Source organism: Lynx rufus, unplaced genomic scaffold, assembly GCF_022079265.1.
Source record: "Lynx rufus isolate CCGP_SWC_20201006 ecotype Redwood Valley unplaced genomic scaffold, mLynRuf1.p SCAF_15, whole genome shotgun sequence".
NCBI classification, from domain to species: domain Eukaryota; kingdom Metazoa; phylum Chordata; class Mammalia; order Carnivora; family Felidae; genus Lynx; species Lynx rufus.
In genome coordinates, this window is record NW_025814829.1 from 58,222,780 (window position 1) to 58,240,732 (window position 17,953).

Genomic DNA, 17,953 nt, shown 5'->3' on the forward strand with positions numbered 1-17,953 from the left:
TCCCCAGGTTAGGAAAGTTTTCCACTATGATTTGCTCACATAACCCTTCTACCCCTATTTCTCTCTCTTCTTCCTCTGGGACCCCTATGATTCTGATGTTGTTCCTTTTTTGAGTCACTGATTTTTTTAATTCTTAAATCATGCTCTTTTGCCTTAATCTCCCTCTTTTTCTCTGCTTCATTATTCTCTATAAGTTTGTCCTCTATATCGCTGATTCTCTGTTCTGTCTCGTCCATCCTTGCTGCTGCTGCATCCATCCATGATTGCAGCTCAGTTATAGCATTTTTAATTTCATTCTGGATATTTTTTGCTTCTTTTATCTCTGCAGAAAGAGATTCTAATCTATTTTCAACTCCAGCTAGTATTCTTATTATCGTGATTCTAAATTCTGGTTCAGACATCTTGCTTGTGTCTGTGTTGGTTAAATCCCTGGCTGGCATTTCTTCATGCTCTTTCTTTTGGGGTGAATTCCTTCATTTTGTCATTTTTAAAGGAGAAAAGAAATTAATGAGGTAGAAAAATTGCAATTAAAAAAATTAAAATTAAAAAAATATTAAAATTAAAAATTAAAAACACACCCACACATAAATCGAACAGATGATACTAGATCCTAGGTGTGTTTTGGTCTGGGTGTAGAAAGTGGTTTGACAGATTAGAGAAACAAACAAACAAAAACAAACAAACAAAAAAGGCGGGGGGAGAGAAAAAAATGGAAATCGTTTGAGAATTTGAAAAAATGAATACACTAAAGTAAACTAAAATACACAAACGTAGAGAATATAGTAGAAAAAATTATAGAAAGATATTTTTAATAAAAATTAAAAATAAATATGAATTTTTTCATTTTCTGTATTTAAGAAAAAAGAAAAGAAATGAAAAAGAGAAAAAAGATTAAAAAAAGAAAAAAGGAAAAGACAAAAAAAGGAATCATTTGAAAATTTGAAAAAGTGAATACACTGTAGTAGACTAAAATAAAATAATGGGAGTAAGATAGAATATGAAAAAATTTACATAAAAGCAAAAACTGTAGTAATAAAAATTAAATAAAAATATTTTTAAAAGAAATTGAAAGTGAAAATGAAGTTTTTCTCTTTCTGCATTCAAGAAAAAGAAAAGAAATGAAAAAGAAAAAAAAAGAAAAAAAGGAAATTGTTTGAAAATTTGAAAAGGTGAGTACACTGAAGTAGACTAAAATAAAATGATGGAAGTAAAGTAGAATTTGAAAAAATTTACACAAAAGTAAAAAATATAGTAATAAAAATTAAAGACAGATATTTTTAATAAAAATTGAAAATAAAAATGAGTCTTTTCTCTTTCTATATTCAAGAAAAAGAAAAGAATTATAAAAGAGAAAAAGGAGAAAGAGAGAAAAAAAATTGAATAGATGAACCTGCTAACTGATTGAAGTAGGACTGAAATTGCTTTGTTTTCCCCTAGAGGTCAGTCCATGTAGCTCTTTATAGTCCATAGCTTAAGCCGGTGGTGAGGTTTGTGTTCTTGAAGAGCAAAGTTGGCCCAGTTGGGCAGGGCTCAGTGTAACAGCTCTGCTCTCCCCTAGATGGCGCTGCTAGCCTACTGGGGTGGATTGTTGTGGTGCTTGTCGGTGCACATGGCACATGCACGGGAGCGGTGAAAAATGGCGCTGCCCAGCCACCCAGTCTGTTCTCCCACATCAGCAGTCGTGCGCCAGTCCTCTGTCTTCAGCTCTTGTACACTCCCCACTTTTTCACTCTCCATGACCAGGCCCAGGCAGTACCTCTCTCCCAAGTTTTGTCTCAGATGTGGCTGTTTTCCCCGGCCCCTTACTTCTGAAGGACTGCGGCTTTGACCCACTCTGCCCCTCTGCAGGAGGGTCTCATCGAGTGGTGGCCTAATGAGCAATGGCTGAATGTTGGCTGCACCCACAAACACCGGCTGGATCCTGCTGTTGCCGGTGCCCTAAGACTGCAGCTAGGTGCCAGCCCGACCCCCCAAAAATTTGCGAGACAGTGTAGTCTCAGCATTTCAGGGACCGTGGAAAATCGCAACACACATCTGACACCAGGCTTCACCCTCAACAACCTTGCCCCTGCACCAGTGAATGTGGCTGCCTTCCGGGGTCTGCTGGGACCAGGTGACTTCAACAGTCTCTACCAAATATCCTTCCATCAATGGAACCGCTTTTCCCCATGTGGCCCGAGAACCTCCCGGACCCCACTCTGTTCCTGGGCATTCACCTTTCCCACCAGAGCACCACCAGGTATCGAGCTGCGGAGTTGCAGCCTTTGCACTCCCCTAGTTTACAGTCTTAATGGAATTTAAACCCTCTCCTTTCTCCCTTTTTAGTTTAGTCCCTGCGACTGTTTCCAATTTTCTACTTTCTCTCCAGCTGCTTTTGGGGAGGGGTGCTTTTCCCGTATGCTCCCCTCCTCCCCAGTCTCCATCCTCTCTCCACCCACAAAAGCAGTTCCCTACGTTTCGGGGCTTCTTGCTCCCCAAGTTCAGCTCTTCGTGTCACATACCTGCTGAATTCTGTGGTTCAGGTTGTGCAGATTGTTGTATTAATCTTCCAATTGGTTTTCTAGTTGTGTAGGATGGTTTAATGTTGGTCTGGCTGTATTTCACGGACGCGAGACACACAAAAAGCTTCCATGCTGTTCTGCCATCTTGGCTTCTCCCCCAGATTGTCTCTTTTATTTTCTTTTATTAATTCTTTTTCTCCCTCCAAAATGACAAAATGAAGGGATTCACCCCAAAAGAAAGAACAGGAAGAAATGACAGCCAGGGACTTAATCAACACAGATATAAGCAAGATGTCTGAACTATAATTTAGAATCATGATAATAAGAACACTAGCTTGGGTTGAAAAAAAACATATAATCCCTTTCTGAGGAAATAAAAGAGGTAAAATCAAGTGAGGACTAAATTAAAAACGCTATAACTGAGATGCAATCTTGAATTGATGCCATTGATGAAGCAAAGCAACAAATCAGTGATACAGAAGCCAAAATTATGGAGAATAATGAAGCAGAAAAAGAGAGAGAAACTAAGGCAAAAGAGCACAATATAAGAATTAGAGAACTCAGTGGCTCACTGAAAAGGAATGACATCCAAATCATAGGAGTCGCAGAAGATGAAGAGAGAGAAAAAGGGATAGAAGGTTTATGTGAGCAAATCATAGCAGAAAACTTTCCTAACCTGGGGAAAGACACAGACATCAAAATCCAAGAAACAGAGAACTCCCATTAGATTCAACAAAAACCAACCATCAACAAGGCATATAATAGTCAAATTCACAAAATGCACAGACAAGGAAATAATTTTGAAAACAGCAAGGGAAAAAAGTCCTTAACCTACAAGGGAAGACAGATCAGGTTCGCAGTATACCTACCCTCAGAAACTTTACAGTCCATAAAGGAATGACAGGATATATTCAACATGCTGAATCAGAAAGATATGCAGACAAGACTTCTTTATCCAGCAAGGCTGTCATTCAAAATAGAAGAAATAAAGAGTTTTCAGACAAACAAAAACTAAAGGAGTCATGACCACTAAACCAGCCCTGCAAGAATGTCTAAGGGGGACTCTCTGAGGGGAGAAAAGATGAAACAAAACAAAAAAGACCAAAATCAACAAAGACTACAAAGGACCAGAGAACACCACCAGAAACTCCAACTTTACACAATTGCCAACACAATGGCAATAAGTTCATATCTTTCAGTACTCATTCTAAATATCAATAGATTAAGTGCTCCAATCAAGACATATGGTATCAGAATGGATAAGAAAATGACATCCATGTGTATGCTTTTATAAGAGACTATTTTAGACCTTAAGTCACCTTCAGACTGAAAGTGAGGGGATGGAGAACCATCTAACATGCTAATGGTCACGAAAAGAAAGCTGGAGTAGCCATATGTATATCAGACAATCTAGATTTTAAAATAAATATTGTAACAAGAGACAAAGAAGGGCATTCTATCATAATTAAGGGGTATGTCCACCAAGAAGATCTAACAATTGTAAACATTTATGCCCCAATATGAAAGCACCCAAATATATAAATCAATTAACCACAAACATACAGAAACTCATTGATAATAATACCATCATAGTAGGGGACTTCAACACACCTCGTAGAGCAATGGACAATCATGTAAGCAGAAAATCAACAAGGAAGCCATGGGTTTGAATGACACACTGGACCGGATGGACTTAACAGATATATTCAGAACATTTCATCCTAAAGCAGCAGAATATATATTCTTCTCAAGTGCACACTGAACATCCTCCAGAATAGATCACATACTGGGTCACAAATCAGCCCTCAACAAGTTCAAAAAGATCGAGATCATACCATGCATATTTTCAGACCACAATACTATGAAATTCAAAATCAACCACAAGAAAAAATTTGGAAAGACCACAAATACTTGGAGATTAAAGAACATCCTACTAAAGAATGAGTAGGTTAATCAAGAAATTAAAGAGGAAAGTAAAAAGTACATGGAAGCCAATGAAAATAATACGACAGCCCAAAACCTCTGGGATGCAGCAAAGGCAGTCATAAGGAAGGCGATACAAGCCTTCCTTAAGAAGGAAGAGAGGTCTCAGATACACAACCTAACCTTACACCTAACGAAGCTGGAAAAAGAACAGCAAATAAAACCCAAAACCAGCAGAAGACAGGAAATAATAATGAATAGAGCAAAAAATCAGTGCTATCGAAATAAAAAAAAAAAAAAAAAAGAACAGATCAATGAAGCCAGGAACTGGTTCTTTGAAAGAATTAACAAAATTGATAAATCCCTAGACAGTTTGATCAAAACAAAAAAAAGGAAAGGACCCAAGTAAGTAAAATAAAAAATGAAAGAGGAGAGATAACAACCAACACTGCAGAAATACAAACAATAGTAAGAGAATATTATGAGCAATTATATGCCAATAAATTTGGCAATCTGGAAGAAATGGACAAATTCCTAGAAACATATAAACTACCAAAACTGAAATAGGAAGAAATAGAGAATTCAAACAGACCAATAACTAGCAAAGAAATTGAATTAGTAATCAAAAACCTCCCAAAAAACAAGAGACCAGGACTGGATGGCTTTCCAGGGGAATTTTACCAAACATTTAAAGAGTTAACTCCTACTCTTGTGAAGTTATTCCAAAAAATAGAAATGGAAGGAAAACTTCCAAACTCATTCTATGAGGCCTTGATCCCAAAACCAGACAACAACCCCACTAAAATGGAGAACTATAGACCAGTTTCCTGATGAACATGGATGCAAAAATTCTCAACAAGATACTAGCCAACTGGATCCAACAATGCATTAAAAGAATTATTCACCATGATCAACTGGGATTTATACCTGGGATGCAGGGCTGGTTCAATATCTGCAAAACAATCAATGTGATACATCACATTAATAAAAGAAAGGACAAGAACCACATGATCCTCTCCATAGATGCAGAGAAAGCATTTGACAAAATACAGCATCCTTTCTTGACAAACACCCTCAAGAAAGTAGGGATAGAAGGATCATACCTCAAGATCATGAAAGCCATATATGAAGGACCCACCACTAATATCATCCTCAATGGGGAAAAACTGAGGGCTATCCCCTTAAGGTCAGGAACACGATAGGGATGTCCACTCTCACCACTGTTATTCAACATAGTATTGGAAGTCCTAGCCTCAGCAATCAAACAACTCAAAGAAATTAAAGGCATCCAAATTGGCCAGGAAGAGGTCAAACTTTCACTCTGTGCAGATGACATGATACTCTATATGGAAAACCCAAAATATTTCACCAAAAAACCGCTAGAACTGATTAATGAATTCAGCAAAGTCACAGGATATAAAATCAATGCGAGAAATCGGTTACATTTTTATACACCAATAATGAAATGGCAGAAAGGGGAACCAAGGAATCTATCCCATTTACAATTGCACCAAAAACCATAAAATACCTAGGAATAAACCTAACCAAAAAGGTGAAAAACCTATACACTGAAAACTATAGGAACTTATGAAAGAAACTGAAGAAGACACACACAAAAAAAGGAAAAATATTCCATGCTCATGGACTGGAAGAACAAATATTGTTAAAATGTTGATACTACCCACAGCAATCTACATAGTCAATACAATCCCTATCAAAATAATAGAACACACAATCCTAAAATTTATATGGAACCACAAAAGACCCCGAATAGCCAATGCAATCCTGAAAAAGAAAACCAAAGCTGGAGGCCTCAGAATTCCAAACTTCAAGATGTACTACAAAGCTGTAATCATCAAGACAGTATGGTACTGGATCAATGGAACAAAATAGAAAACCCAGAAGTGGACCTACAAACATCTGGCCAACTAATCTTTGACAAAGCAGGAAAGAATACCCAATGGAATAAAGACGGTTTCTTCAGCAAATGCTGTTGGAAAACTGGACAGCAATATGCAGAAGAATGAACCTGGTCCACTTTCTTACACCATACACAATAATAAACTCAAAATGGATGAAAGACATAAACCTAAGACTGAAAGCCATCAAAATCCTAGAGGAGAAAGCAGGCAAAAACCTCTTTGACTATGGCTGTAGCAACTTCTTACTCAACACATCTCCAGATGTTTCCAGAGGCAAGGGAAACAAAAGCAAAAATGAGCTATTGGGACCTCAAATAAAAAGCTTCTGCATGACAAAGGAAACAATCAGCAAAACTAAAAGGCAACCAAAGGAATGGGAGAAGTTTGCAAATGATATACCAGATAAAGGGCTATTATCCCAAATCTACAAAGAACTTATCAAACTCAACACCCAAAAAACAAATAATCCAGTGAAGAAATGGGCAAAAGACATGAATAGACGCTTCTCCAAAGAAGACATCCAGATGTCTAACAGACACATGAGAAAATGCTCAACATTACTCATCATCAGAGAAATACAAATCAAAACCACAATGAGATACCACCTCACACCTGTTAGAATGGCTAACATTAACAACTCAGGCAACAACAGATGTTGGCGTGGATGTGGAGAAAGAGGAACCCTTTTGCGTTGCTGGTGGGAATGCAAATTAGTGCAGCCACTCTGGAAAACAGTATGGAGGTTCTTCAAAAAATTAAAAATAGAACTACCTTACAACCCAGCAATTGCACTACTATGTATTTATACAAAGAATACAGGTGTGTTGTTTTAAAGGGGCACATACACCCCAATGTTTATAGCACTGCTATCGACAATGGCCAACGTATGAGAAGATCCCAAATGTCCATTGACAAATGAATGGATAAAGAAGATGTGGTTTAGGGGCACCTGGGTGGCTCAGTCAGTTGAGCATCTGACTTCGGCTCAGGTCATGATCTCACAGCTCGTGAGTTCAAGTACCGCGTTGGGCTCTGTGCTGATGGCTCAGAGCCTGGAGCCTGCTTCGGATTCTGTGTCTCCCTCTCTCTCTGCCCCTCTGCAGCTCACACTCTGTCTCTCTCTCTTTCAAAAATAATAAAGTAGGGGCGCCTGGGTGGCGCAGTCGGTTAAGCGTCCGACTTCAGCCAGGTCACGATCTCACGGTCCGTGAGTTCAAGCCCCGCGTCAGGCTCTGGGCTGATGGCTCGGAGCCTGGAACCTGTTTCCGATTCTGTGTCTCCCTCTCTCTCTGCCCCTCCCCTGTTCATGCTCTGTCTCTCTCTGTTCCAAAAATAAATAAACGTTGAAAAAAAAATTTTTTTTTTAAATAATAAAGTATTTGAATATAATAGTAATACACACACACACACACACACACACACACACACACACACAATGGAGTAATACTTGGCAATCAAAAAGAATGAAATCTTGCCATTTGCAACTCCGTGGATGGAACTAGAGTATATTATCCTAAGCAAAATTAGTCAGTCAGAGAAAGACAAATATATGACTTCACTCACATGTGGAATTTAAGATACAAAGCAGATGAGCATAAGGGAAGGGAAGCAAAAATAATATAAACACTGGGAGGGGGACAAAACATAAACTCTTAAATACGGAGAACAAACTGAGGGTTGCTGGAGGGATTGTGGGTGGAGGGATGGGCTAAATGGGCAAGAGGCATTAAGGGGGACACTTGGTGGGATGAGCACTGGGTGTTCTATGTAGGGGAAAATCACTGGATTCTACTCCTGAAATCATTATTGCACTATATGCTAACTAACTTGGATGTAAATTAAAAAAAAAACTCTTAAGAAAATATTTTGTTGTTATTTAGATTCAGTGCTGTTTTCTGAATTTGAGATAGTTGATCAAGATTTTCTAATTATACATAACTAAATACATATCTAATACTTTATACATTATAATGTATAATGTAATCTAATACTTTATACATTATAATGTATTTAATTATAAAAATTAAATAAATTAATATGAATTTATATTTATAAATATAAATATAAAAGTGAATAAATGTAATTAAATATATATTTAAATGCTTTAATAAACATGTATGTAGAATTTATATGAATTGCCATCTTGGGTGTTTTTCTCAGCGTCTTTTACCTTCAGAGGTGAAATTTCTTAGGAACTTTTATGTATTAAGAAAAAATATCCAAAACTTAGAAATAAGGCAGAAAGATGACTGCATGTTCTTTCAGTGTCATATTAGGGCACTATCTAACAGCCCACTCCAGGATCCCTTAAATATTTAAAGGAAAGTACTTTTTAAAAAAATTATGTAAAATATACATAAACATTTATCATTTTAGTAACTATTTTAAGTGTACAGTTTAGTGGCATTAAGTACATTCCTATGGTTGTGCTTCCGTCTCTAAGAATTTCACAACTCTAAATACCTTATATAAGTGGAATCATATAGCATTTGGTTTTTTTGTGACTGATTACTTCACTTAGCATGATATAGTCGAGGTTCATCCATGTTGTAGCGTGTGTCAGAATTTTTCTTCTTTTTAAGGCTAAATAATATTCCATTGTATGCACAGCAAAGGAAACAACAAAACTAAAAGGCAATCTACTGAATGGAAGAAGATATTTGCAAATGACATATCTAATAAAGGGTTAGTATCAAAATATATTGAAAAAAACTTAGGCAACTCAACACACATAAAAAACAAATAATCCAACTTAAAAAATGGGTAGAAGACATAAACAGACATTTCTCCAAAGAAGACAGACAGATTGCCCTCAGACCCATGAAAAGAATCTCAAGATCACTCATCATCAGGGAAATGAAAATCAAAAGCACCATGAGATATCACCTCACATCAGTCAGAATGGCCAAAATAAAAAACACAAGAAACAACGAGTTTTGGTTACTGTGGAGAAAAAGAAACACTTGTACGCTATTGGCAGGAATGCACACTGGTGCAGCCCCTGTGGAAGACAATATGGAGGTTCCTCAAAAAATTAAAAATAGAAATACCCTATGATCCAGCAATCTCACTACTGGGTATTTGCCCAGAGAATACAAAAACAGTAATCCAAAGGAATATATGCATCCCCATGTTTACTAATGGGATGTATACATCTCATATCTTCCTTATGCATTCATCAGTTGATGGACGTTTATGTTGTTTCCATAATTTGGCTATTGTAAATAATGATGCAGTAAACATAGGAATATATATATATATATATATATATATATATATATGTACGTATTATGTATATATGACTATTATATGTGAATATTGCTCAGCCATAAAAAGAATGAAATCTTGCCATTTGCAGTGACAATGGATGTCCCACTTGTTTAATTTTGATTTTGTTTTTGTGCTATATCATATCACAAAAAAGTCAATGCCAAGACCCACATCAAGAAAATTGTTTCCTATGTTTTCTTCTAGGAGTTTTATAATTTCAGATCTTACATTTAATATTTTAATCAATTCTGAGTTAATTTTTGTGAGTAGTGTAAGATCGGGATCTAGTGTCATTCTTTTACTAATGAATATCCAATTTTCCCCAGCACCATTTACTGAAGACACTGTCTTTTCTCCACTGAGTGTTCTCAGCTCCTTTGTCAAGTACTACTTGATTGCATATGCTTGGGTTTATTTCTGGACTTTCAATTCTGTTCCAGTGATCTGTCTGTTTTTTATGCCACTGCCATACTGTTTTGATTACTGTAGCTTTATAACATATTTTGAAATCAGGAAGTGTGATGCCTCCTGCTTTATTCTTCTTTCTCAGGATTAACTTGGCTATTCAGAATCTTTTTTGGTTCCATATAAATTTTAGCATTTTTCTTTCTACCTCTGCAGAAAAATGTCATTGAACTCTCGATAAGGATTACACTGAATCTATAGATGACTTTTGGTAATATAGACATTTTAACCATATTAATTCTTCTAATCCATGAACACAGAAATACCTTTTCATTTATTTGTGTCTTCTTCAGTTTCTCTCATCAATGTTTTGTAATTTCAGAGTACTAATCCTTCACCTCCTTGGTTAATTTTATTCCTAAGCATTTCATTGTTTTGATACTATTGTAAATGAGATCATTTTCTTTATTTCTTTTAAGGCAATTTATTATTGGTGTATAGAAATACTACTGATTTTGTATTTTAATTTTGTATCCTGCAACTTTAATAACTTGATTAGATCTAATAAGGTTTGTTTTTGTTTTTGTTTTTTTGTGGTATTTTAGGATTTTCTATATACATCATATCATCAGCTAACAGACACAATTTTACATTTTCCTTTCCAATTCTGATGCCTTTTTTTTTCTTGCCTGATTTCTCTGGTTAGGAGTTCCAGTACTGTGTTGAATAAGAGTGGTGAGGATAGAAACCCTTGTCTTGTTCCTAATATTAGAGGAAAAGCTGAGTATGATGTTAGCTGTGCTGTGGTCTTGTCATATATTGCCTTTGTTATGTATCTTCTATATGTAATTTGTAAAAGAGTTTTATCATTAATGGGTGTTTTATCATAAATGTTTTTTCTGTGTCTACTGAGATAATCATGATTTTTGTCTTTCATTCTATTAATGTGATGTAAGTCATTTATTGATTTGCATATGTTGAACCATCCTTGTTTTCCAGGGTTAAATCCCACTTGATCATTATGTATGATCTTTTTAATATGCTATTGAATTTGCTAGTATGTTATTGAGAATTTTTTGCATCTATATTCATCAGGGATATTGGGCTATAATTTTTTCTTCTGGTAGTGTCCTTTTCTGGCTTTGTAAAATGAGTTTGGGACCATTCCCTTCTCTTTGATTTTTTGGAAGACTTTGAGAAGAACAGGTATTACATCTTCTTAAAGTTTATCAGTAAAGCCTTTATTTTTAATAACAGTCACCTTTCAGGTTTGACCAGCAAACCCTGGGGTGGTGGATGACAGAGTACTCCAGACTCCTGAATCAGAGAAAGGAGAGGGCAAGGGGGCCAAGCGCTCTAGTGGTGATGGCCCCAAGCAAAGCTCTTCTCCAAGCAAAGTTTTTATTGAGAATCTTATTAGTACATTTCAAGAGGTACAGGGGAAAGGAATGTGTAGTTTCAAAAGCAGGAACAAAGCATACTAAAAAATTATCAGGGGAACAGTACAATCAGGGCAGTGACGTGCAGACAGGCAAAGGGAACATGACGGGGGCAGTATATATGTCATAGGAAGGGGGTTGTTTTAATACTTTAGATTAAGCATCTACAGAGTGGAGAAACATGTTGATCCCCAGGCAAGGTCAGGCTGCCTTCAGCCTTGAAGTTTCAAAGGAGACCCAGTTTTGCTGGTCTCTTTGCTGCTTCTCAACCAGCCATTTCCCAGACTGCAAACACTCCTTACTTACATCTTAGCCAGGCAAGCTCTATGAACTTCCAAGGTCATCCTAATGGATGTGAGGTTATATCTCACCGTGGTTTTGATTTGCATTTCCCTAATGATTAATGATGTCGAGTATCTTTTCACATGCCTATTGGCTATTTGTATAATTTTCTCTGGATAAATGCTCTTCAAGTCCTTTGCCTGTTTTTTAACTGTTTTTGTTGTTGTTAAGTTTTAGGCATTCACTATATATTCTGTATATTAATCCCTTGTATGTGATATGCAAGTACTTTCTTCCATTCTATGTGTTGCCATTTTACTCTATTGATAGTGTCTTTTGATGCAAAAAGTCTTAAATTTCAAAGACTTCCAATTTGTCTATTTTTCCTTTAGTTGCCTGTGCCTTTGGAGTCATACCCAAGAAATCAATGCCAAATCCAATGTCATGAAGGTTTCTGTCTGTTTTCTTCTAAGAATTTTATAGTTTCAGCTTTTATGTTTAAAGAATGCACTATCGATATGCATAACAACTTGAATGATGCTGAGTTAAAAAGCCGATTTCAAGTGTTGTATATTGTATGATTCCATTTATAGGATACTGTTTTAATGTTTATTTATTTATTTTGGGAGAGAGAGATCACAATCAAGGAGAAGGGGCAGAGAGAGAGAGATAATCCCAATCAGCCTCCATGCTGTCAGCAAAGAGCCCAATGTGGGGCTCAATCCCACAAACCATGAGATGGTGACCTGAGCTGAAATCAAGAATTGGATGCTTAACCAACTGAGCCACCCATGTGCCCCCTTTGATAGCAGCACTTTCAACAGTAGCCAAATTATGGAAAGAGCCTAAATGCCCATCAACTGATGAGTGGATAAAGAAATTGTGGTTTATATATACAATGGAATACTACTTGGCAATGAGAAGGAATGAAATATGGCCTTTTGTAGCAATGTGGATGGAACTGGAGAGTGTTATGCTAAGTGAAATAAGTCATATAGAGAAAGACAGATACCATATGTTTTCACTCTTATGTGGATCCTGAGAAACTTAACAGAAGACCATGGGAGAGGGGAAGGGGAAAAAAAAAGTAAGAGAGGGAGGGAGTCAAACCATAAGAGACTGTTAAAAACTGAGAATAAACTGAGGGTTGATGGGGGGTGGGAGGGAGGGGAAAGTGGGTGATGGGCATTGAGGAGGACACCTGTTGGGATGAACACTGGGTGTTGTATGGAAAACAGTTTGACAATAAATTTCATATTAAAAAATAAATAAATAAAGACAATGTTGTTCCAGAATCAAAAAAAAAAGAAGAAGAAGAAGAAGAAGAAGAAGAAGAAGATTTTAGAGGTGACAAAACTGTAATCATTGAAAACAGATAAGTGATTGCCAAAAGTCAGAGTTAGCAGGCAGTTATGACTCTTAAGAGTTAACATGATGGGGTTTCTTCTTTGTAATGGAACAGTTCTACCATCTATATTTTATAACAGTTCTATATTGTGGTGACGGTTACATAAATCTAGACATGTGATAAAATTTCACAGAACTATATAAAAAAAAGAGCACCTGTAAAACAGAATGGAGAAATCTTAATAAGATTCATACCTGAGTGAATAGTGCTGCCTCCTCAATTTCCTGGGTTTTGACAATGCACTAAGATTATATAAAGCTATTGTCATTGGGGAAAGCTAACTCCTTGTGAGTCAAACTATTTCAAAATAAAATAGTTATATTTATATTTTAAAATTTCTTTAACATTTGCCCATTGTACTAAAAGTAAAATCCAAACTATTTTCCAAACCTACGATGCTTAGCATGATGTGGCCTCTGCCTATCTTTTATCTAACCTTTTCCTGCACTATTTTCTCTCTTACTACTTTCTAGCCATTATCTCTCTTTCAATTCCTCAACCATAATAATTCCTCTCCCACCTCAGAGCCTCTGTGACTCCTGTTCATTCTGTCTGGAGCACTCCACTCACAGCCACATTGCAAAAGAACTATATTCTCTTCTAGCTTGTGAGATTTTTTTCTACTTTATTCATTCAACAAACACTTACAAACACAGGTTTAGGAGGCAGAAACCTCAAGGCATCCTCAGTGCAGTTTTAGACACATTGGTTTGAAGTGTTTGCAAGACAAGCAAAATCATTGTTAAAAATCTAGTCAGGTACATTGATACTGAACTAGATACAAAATTTGGGATCTGGGCCATAGAATTTGAGCGTTTTTATGGAAACTGAATGATACTTGAAGCCATGCGATTGAATAAGATTCCCTAGGAAGAGAATGTACTATGAGAAGGGTACTGGGAGGAAGAGCATCTGGGACCAAGATCAGGGGATCTCCAACAGCAAGGAGCGAACGGTAACATGGAAGCCGAGTAAGAGAGTGTTTCCAAGGGGAGACTAGTCAATAGTCCAATGTGTCAAATGCTGCTGAAAACTCAGATGAGATAAACAAAAAGTATGTTAAGTTTCAAAACGTGTAAAACCATATACTGATGTTATAACTAGAAAAATACTTTTAAAAACAATAATGCAAAGTTTGACATCACCATAGTGAAGTTTGTTCTGTCATAGATTCCTAATAGTAAAGTGAACTGGCATGGTCCTTTTAGAAATCGTTTCAAGAATATGCATCAAGAATGTTTAAAGGATTCATAGCTTGTGACCCAATAATCCCATTTCCCAGAATCTCATCAAAAGAAATAGTCCTAACTGAAAAAACTGTACCACTGATGATATCCATGGCAATAATATTTATAATAGTGAAAGAATAAAGTTACCTAAATGTCCAATAGGGGAGTGTTAAGTCAATGCTGATAATCACTTAATTGAATATCATGCTATCATTAAAAAGGATGTTTATATAGACTTCCAGTTAAATAACATGGATACATAATAGTAGCCTTCATTTGGTAAATTCTAAGAAATATAATAAATGTGTTTTTATATATTTATAATTTCTATATGTTAATTTTTGCCATATTTATAAAACTATCTTTAATGACCATGAATTATATCCTCTTAATGAAAAAACCTGTTTTTAAGCTCGTTTGCAGGATTGTCTTAATTTTTCTTAGCCTATCCTTTTTTCTATTATTTTTTGTATATGTCACTTATTATATTTTATTCCTATCTTATTCTTTGCTACATTTATTCCCTTCCTTTCCTTTGCAGTTATATTAAAGACAGTTGTATTGTATTTAAAATTCTGAATAGTGAATATAATTTTCTGGAATGAAACTTAAAATATCCATTATTATTTACCACACAAACCTATATTTCTCTATCAAAACCAGTGAATGTGTATGCTTTGGAGGCCCTAAGGACCTGACCACGTTCACTCTCAAAATTAGGTTAAATCCTATTAGATAATCCCATATGAATACACCCTGATGCTCATCATAGCAATCTCAAAGGCTCCTTTGTTTGTGGCTGACATTTCTAGGAAATTAACTGGAGCATTACTGGAGGATTAGGGCAGAAGGAAGCCATGGAATTTTGGACTGGCTGTCATTATCTGATATTTTATTCTAGGCATTTCCCATAATGAAACCATTGCCTCTATTCCAAAAATACCTATTAGGAAAAATTCCAGGAAGTTCAACTTCTCTTTCAATCTCATTAGAAAAAGAAGCAGCAAGTCAGATCTATTGTTATACTAAGAGAAGTTTTATTAAAGCCTCCAGATGTCATTTGAAACCTACCTTGAAAGAGGGTGTTGTTTTGAAGTCAGATTCGTATAGAAATAATTCTAACAGATTAGTTTAGAAACTCCATTATGTATGTCATTAAAGTTAAGACATAATGTATTTAAAGGTTCCCATAATCTCAATTCATTCAGGAATCTGATTATGTATATTATTTTCAACACGTTGGAAAAGGTATTGTAACTTCTTTTTAATTCATAAAGTTCAATGGGAGAAGAAGCATTATGATAGAAAAAACCTGATCTTGAAAATGTGGTAAATCTATAAATATAAATAGTGTCTTAGCTAAAATAACAAATTTGGTACATCATGATATAATTTCAGAATAATTTTGTCTATGAAAAGTAAAAAGAGGAATTTTTTTGTTGTTTTACAGAATTCCATAATACTTAGCAAGCAGTTGGCCACTTTGGGACAGAAGCCTACCATATTTACAAGTCTGCAGAGAAAGGTTTATTTTCCAGAGAGTAAAATGAAGAATGGGTATTTAATTTTAAAACTTTGAAATTAAAGCATTAATTTTAATTTAATTTGTTTTAAAACTTCATACATAAATTTTGTTTTAAATTTTGTAAAGTGACTACCAGAAATTTAAAGTAAACAAAATTCTAAATACCTGGTGAAATTTCATGGAATAATCTTATGTGTAATTGCCAAGTAGCTTCTTTCATGATACACACAAAAAATTGCGATAATCAGAACTGGTTACCAACTTAGAAAATGCCAGTCACACTTCTTGATTATAGTTTTATAATTTCATATTAATAGCTAAACTTTAGTCCAAGTTTAGCCTTGGATGTTGGCAAATCCTGTCAATATCTCAAAACGTTTCCTGGCAATTCAGAAAAGCGAACCACAGTGGTTTAACTGATGCCAAAATCATTACCACCATCAGTACACATAGACACAACAAATTCTACCTGAGGGATAAAATCTGTTACAGTTAAAGTTATTTAGTAGGTGACCATGGGGTTTAGACAGCCTTTCTTAGTCTATTACCACTAGGCACAGGGCAAGGTGCTTATAACTAAAACATACAATTCCTGCCCTCAATGACCTTACGTTGATTGGGGAGACAAGGAAGCAAATAGACATTATGATAGAGGTGAACCCAGGAGAAATGGAACAGAGGGTGCACAAACGAAGGTTTGAATAAAAGGGAATCAAGGAGGACTTTCCTAAAGAGGTGAAATCTGCATTATTGAAAAGAAATAAAAGTTAGTCAATTGGGGGAACATTCCAGAGAGGCAACATATACAAGGGCCTTTGAGCAGAGACCCGAGAAAGCAGAAAGCAATGCATTTCAGACGATGCAAAGAAGTTGAGTTCGTGAGTAAAGGGTGACATTCAGAGAAGATATTTTTTAAACATCATAATAATCTGGGGCTAAAATTTCTGCTGATTTTGTAAAACTTTGAGAGTTAGGAGAAACCGTCATTATAAAACCTACCAAAGGCTTGTCTGATATAGCCGGCAGGTAGGAAGTTGTAGGTACCGTTTGTTTCTTTCCTACTGTGAACAGCTCTATGGAGCTTCATCTATCACGTGATTCACCCTTTTAAAGTGTGCAGTTCAATGGCTTTTAGTATATCTGCGGAGTTGTGCAACTATCACCACTGCTTAATTCTAGGACACCTTTATCAACTCAAAAAGAAACCCTATTCCCTCCTCCTCCCAGTCCTTGGTACTATTAATCTATTTTCTGTCTCTATGATTTGCCTATTTTGGCTATTTCATGTCAAGAATCCTGCAATACATAGTCTTTTGCGACTGGCTTCTTTCAGTTAGCATAACGTTCTCAGGGTTCATCCATGTTGTCGCATGTATCAGTATTCCATTCCTAAAAAGGAACAAAATTTGCCAAATATTATTCCATTCTATGGATAGATCAACTTTTTAAAACATTCATTCTTCAGTTGATGGAGATTTGGGTGTGTTTTTTTTTTCCACTTTAGAGCTATTATGAATAATGCTGCTGTGAACATTTACTTACAAGTCTTTGTGTAGACCTAATGTTTTTATTTCTCCTGAGTGTGTGCCTAGGATCGAAATTGTGAGTCATATGGTATCTAATTTCAGAGAAATTACTTTGTATGATTTCAGTTTTCTTATATGTATTGAGGATTGTTTTATGGCCTAACGTACAGTCTGTCCTGGGGAATTTTCTATGTCCATTTGTGAAGAATGTATGGTCCACTATTGTTGGGTGGACTGTTCTGTAGACGTCTGTTAGGTCTGTTGATATATAGGGTTGTTTAGGTGTTCAATTTCTTTGTTGGTAGTCTGCTAGTTGTTGTATCCATTATTTAAGGTGGTATATCAAAGTCTCCGACTATTTCCCCCTTCATTCTGTCAGTTTTTACTTCATGTGTTTTGGGTCTCTGTTGTCAGATGACAACATATATGTTTATAATTATTATACTTTCCTGATAGAAGACAGACTCTTGACATTATAAAATGTTCCTCTTTACTTTTGTAGCTTGCTCAAAGTTACTCAAAG

The 17,953-nt window shown here is 35.8% G+C and overlaps 1 protein-coding gene across 1 annotated transcript in view; it reads left to right on the plus strand.

The window, feature by feature from the left end:
- CATSPERE (catsper channel auxiliary subunit epsilon) overlaps positions 1-17,953 on the plus strand; it is a 199,859-nt gene that overhangs the window by 92,175 nt on the left and 89,731 nt on the right. The window contains exons 6-7 of the mRNA XM_047077101.1: positions 12,135-12,192; positions 15,830-15,936. Coding sequence (XP_046933057.1) covers positions 12,135-12,192; positions 15,830-15,936 — 165 coding nt within the window. The remainder of the gene's footprint in view (positions 1-12,134; positions 12,193-15,829; positions 15,937-17,953) is intronic.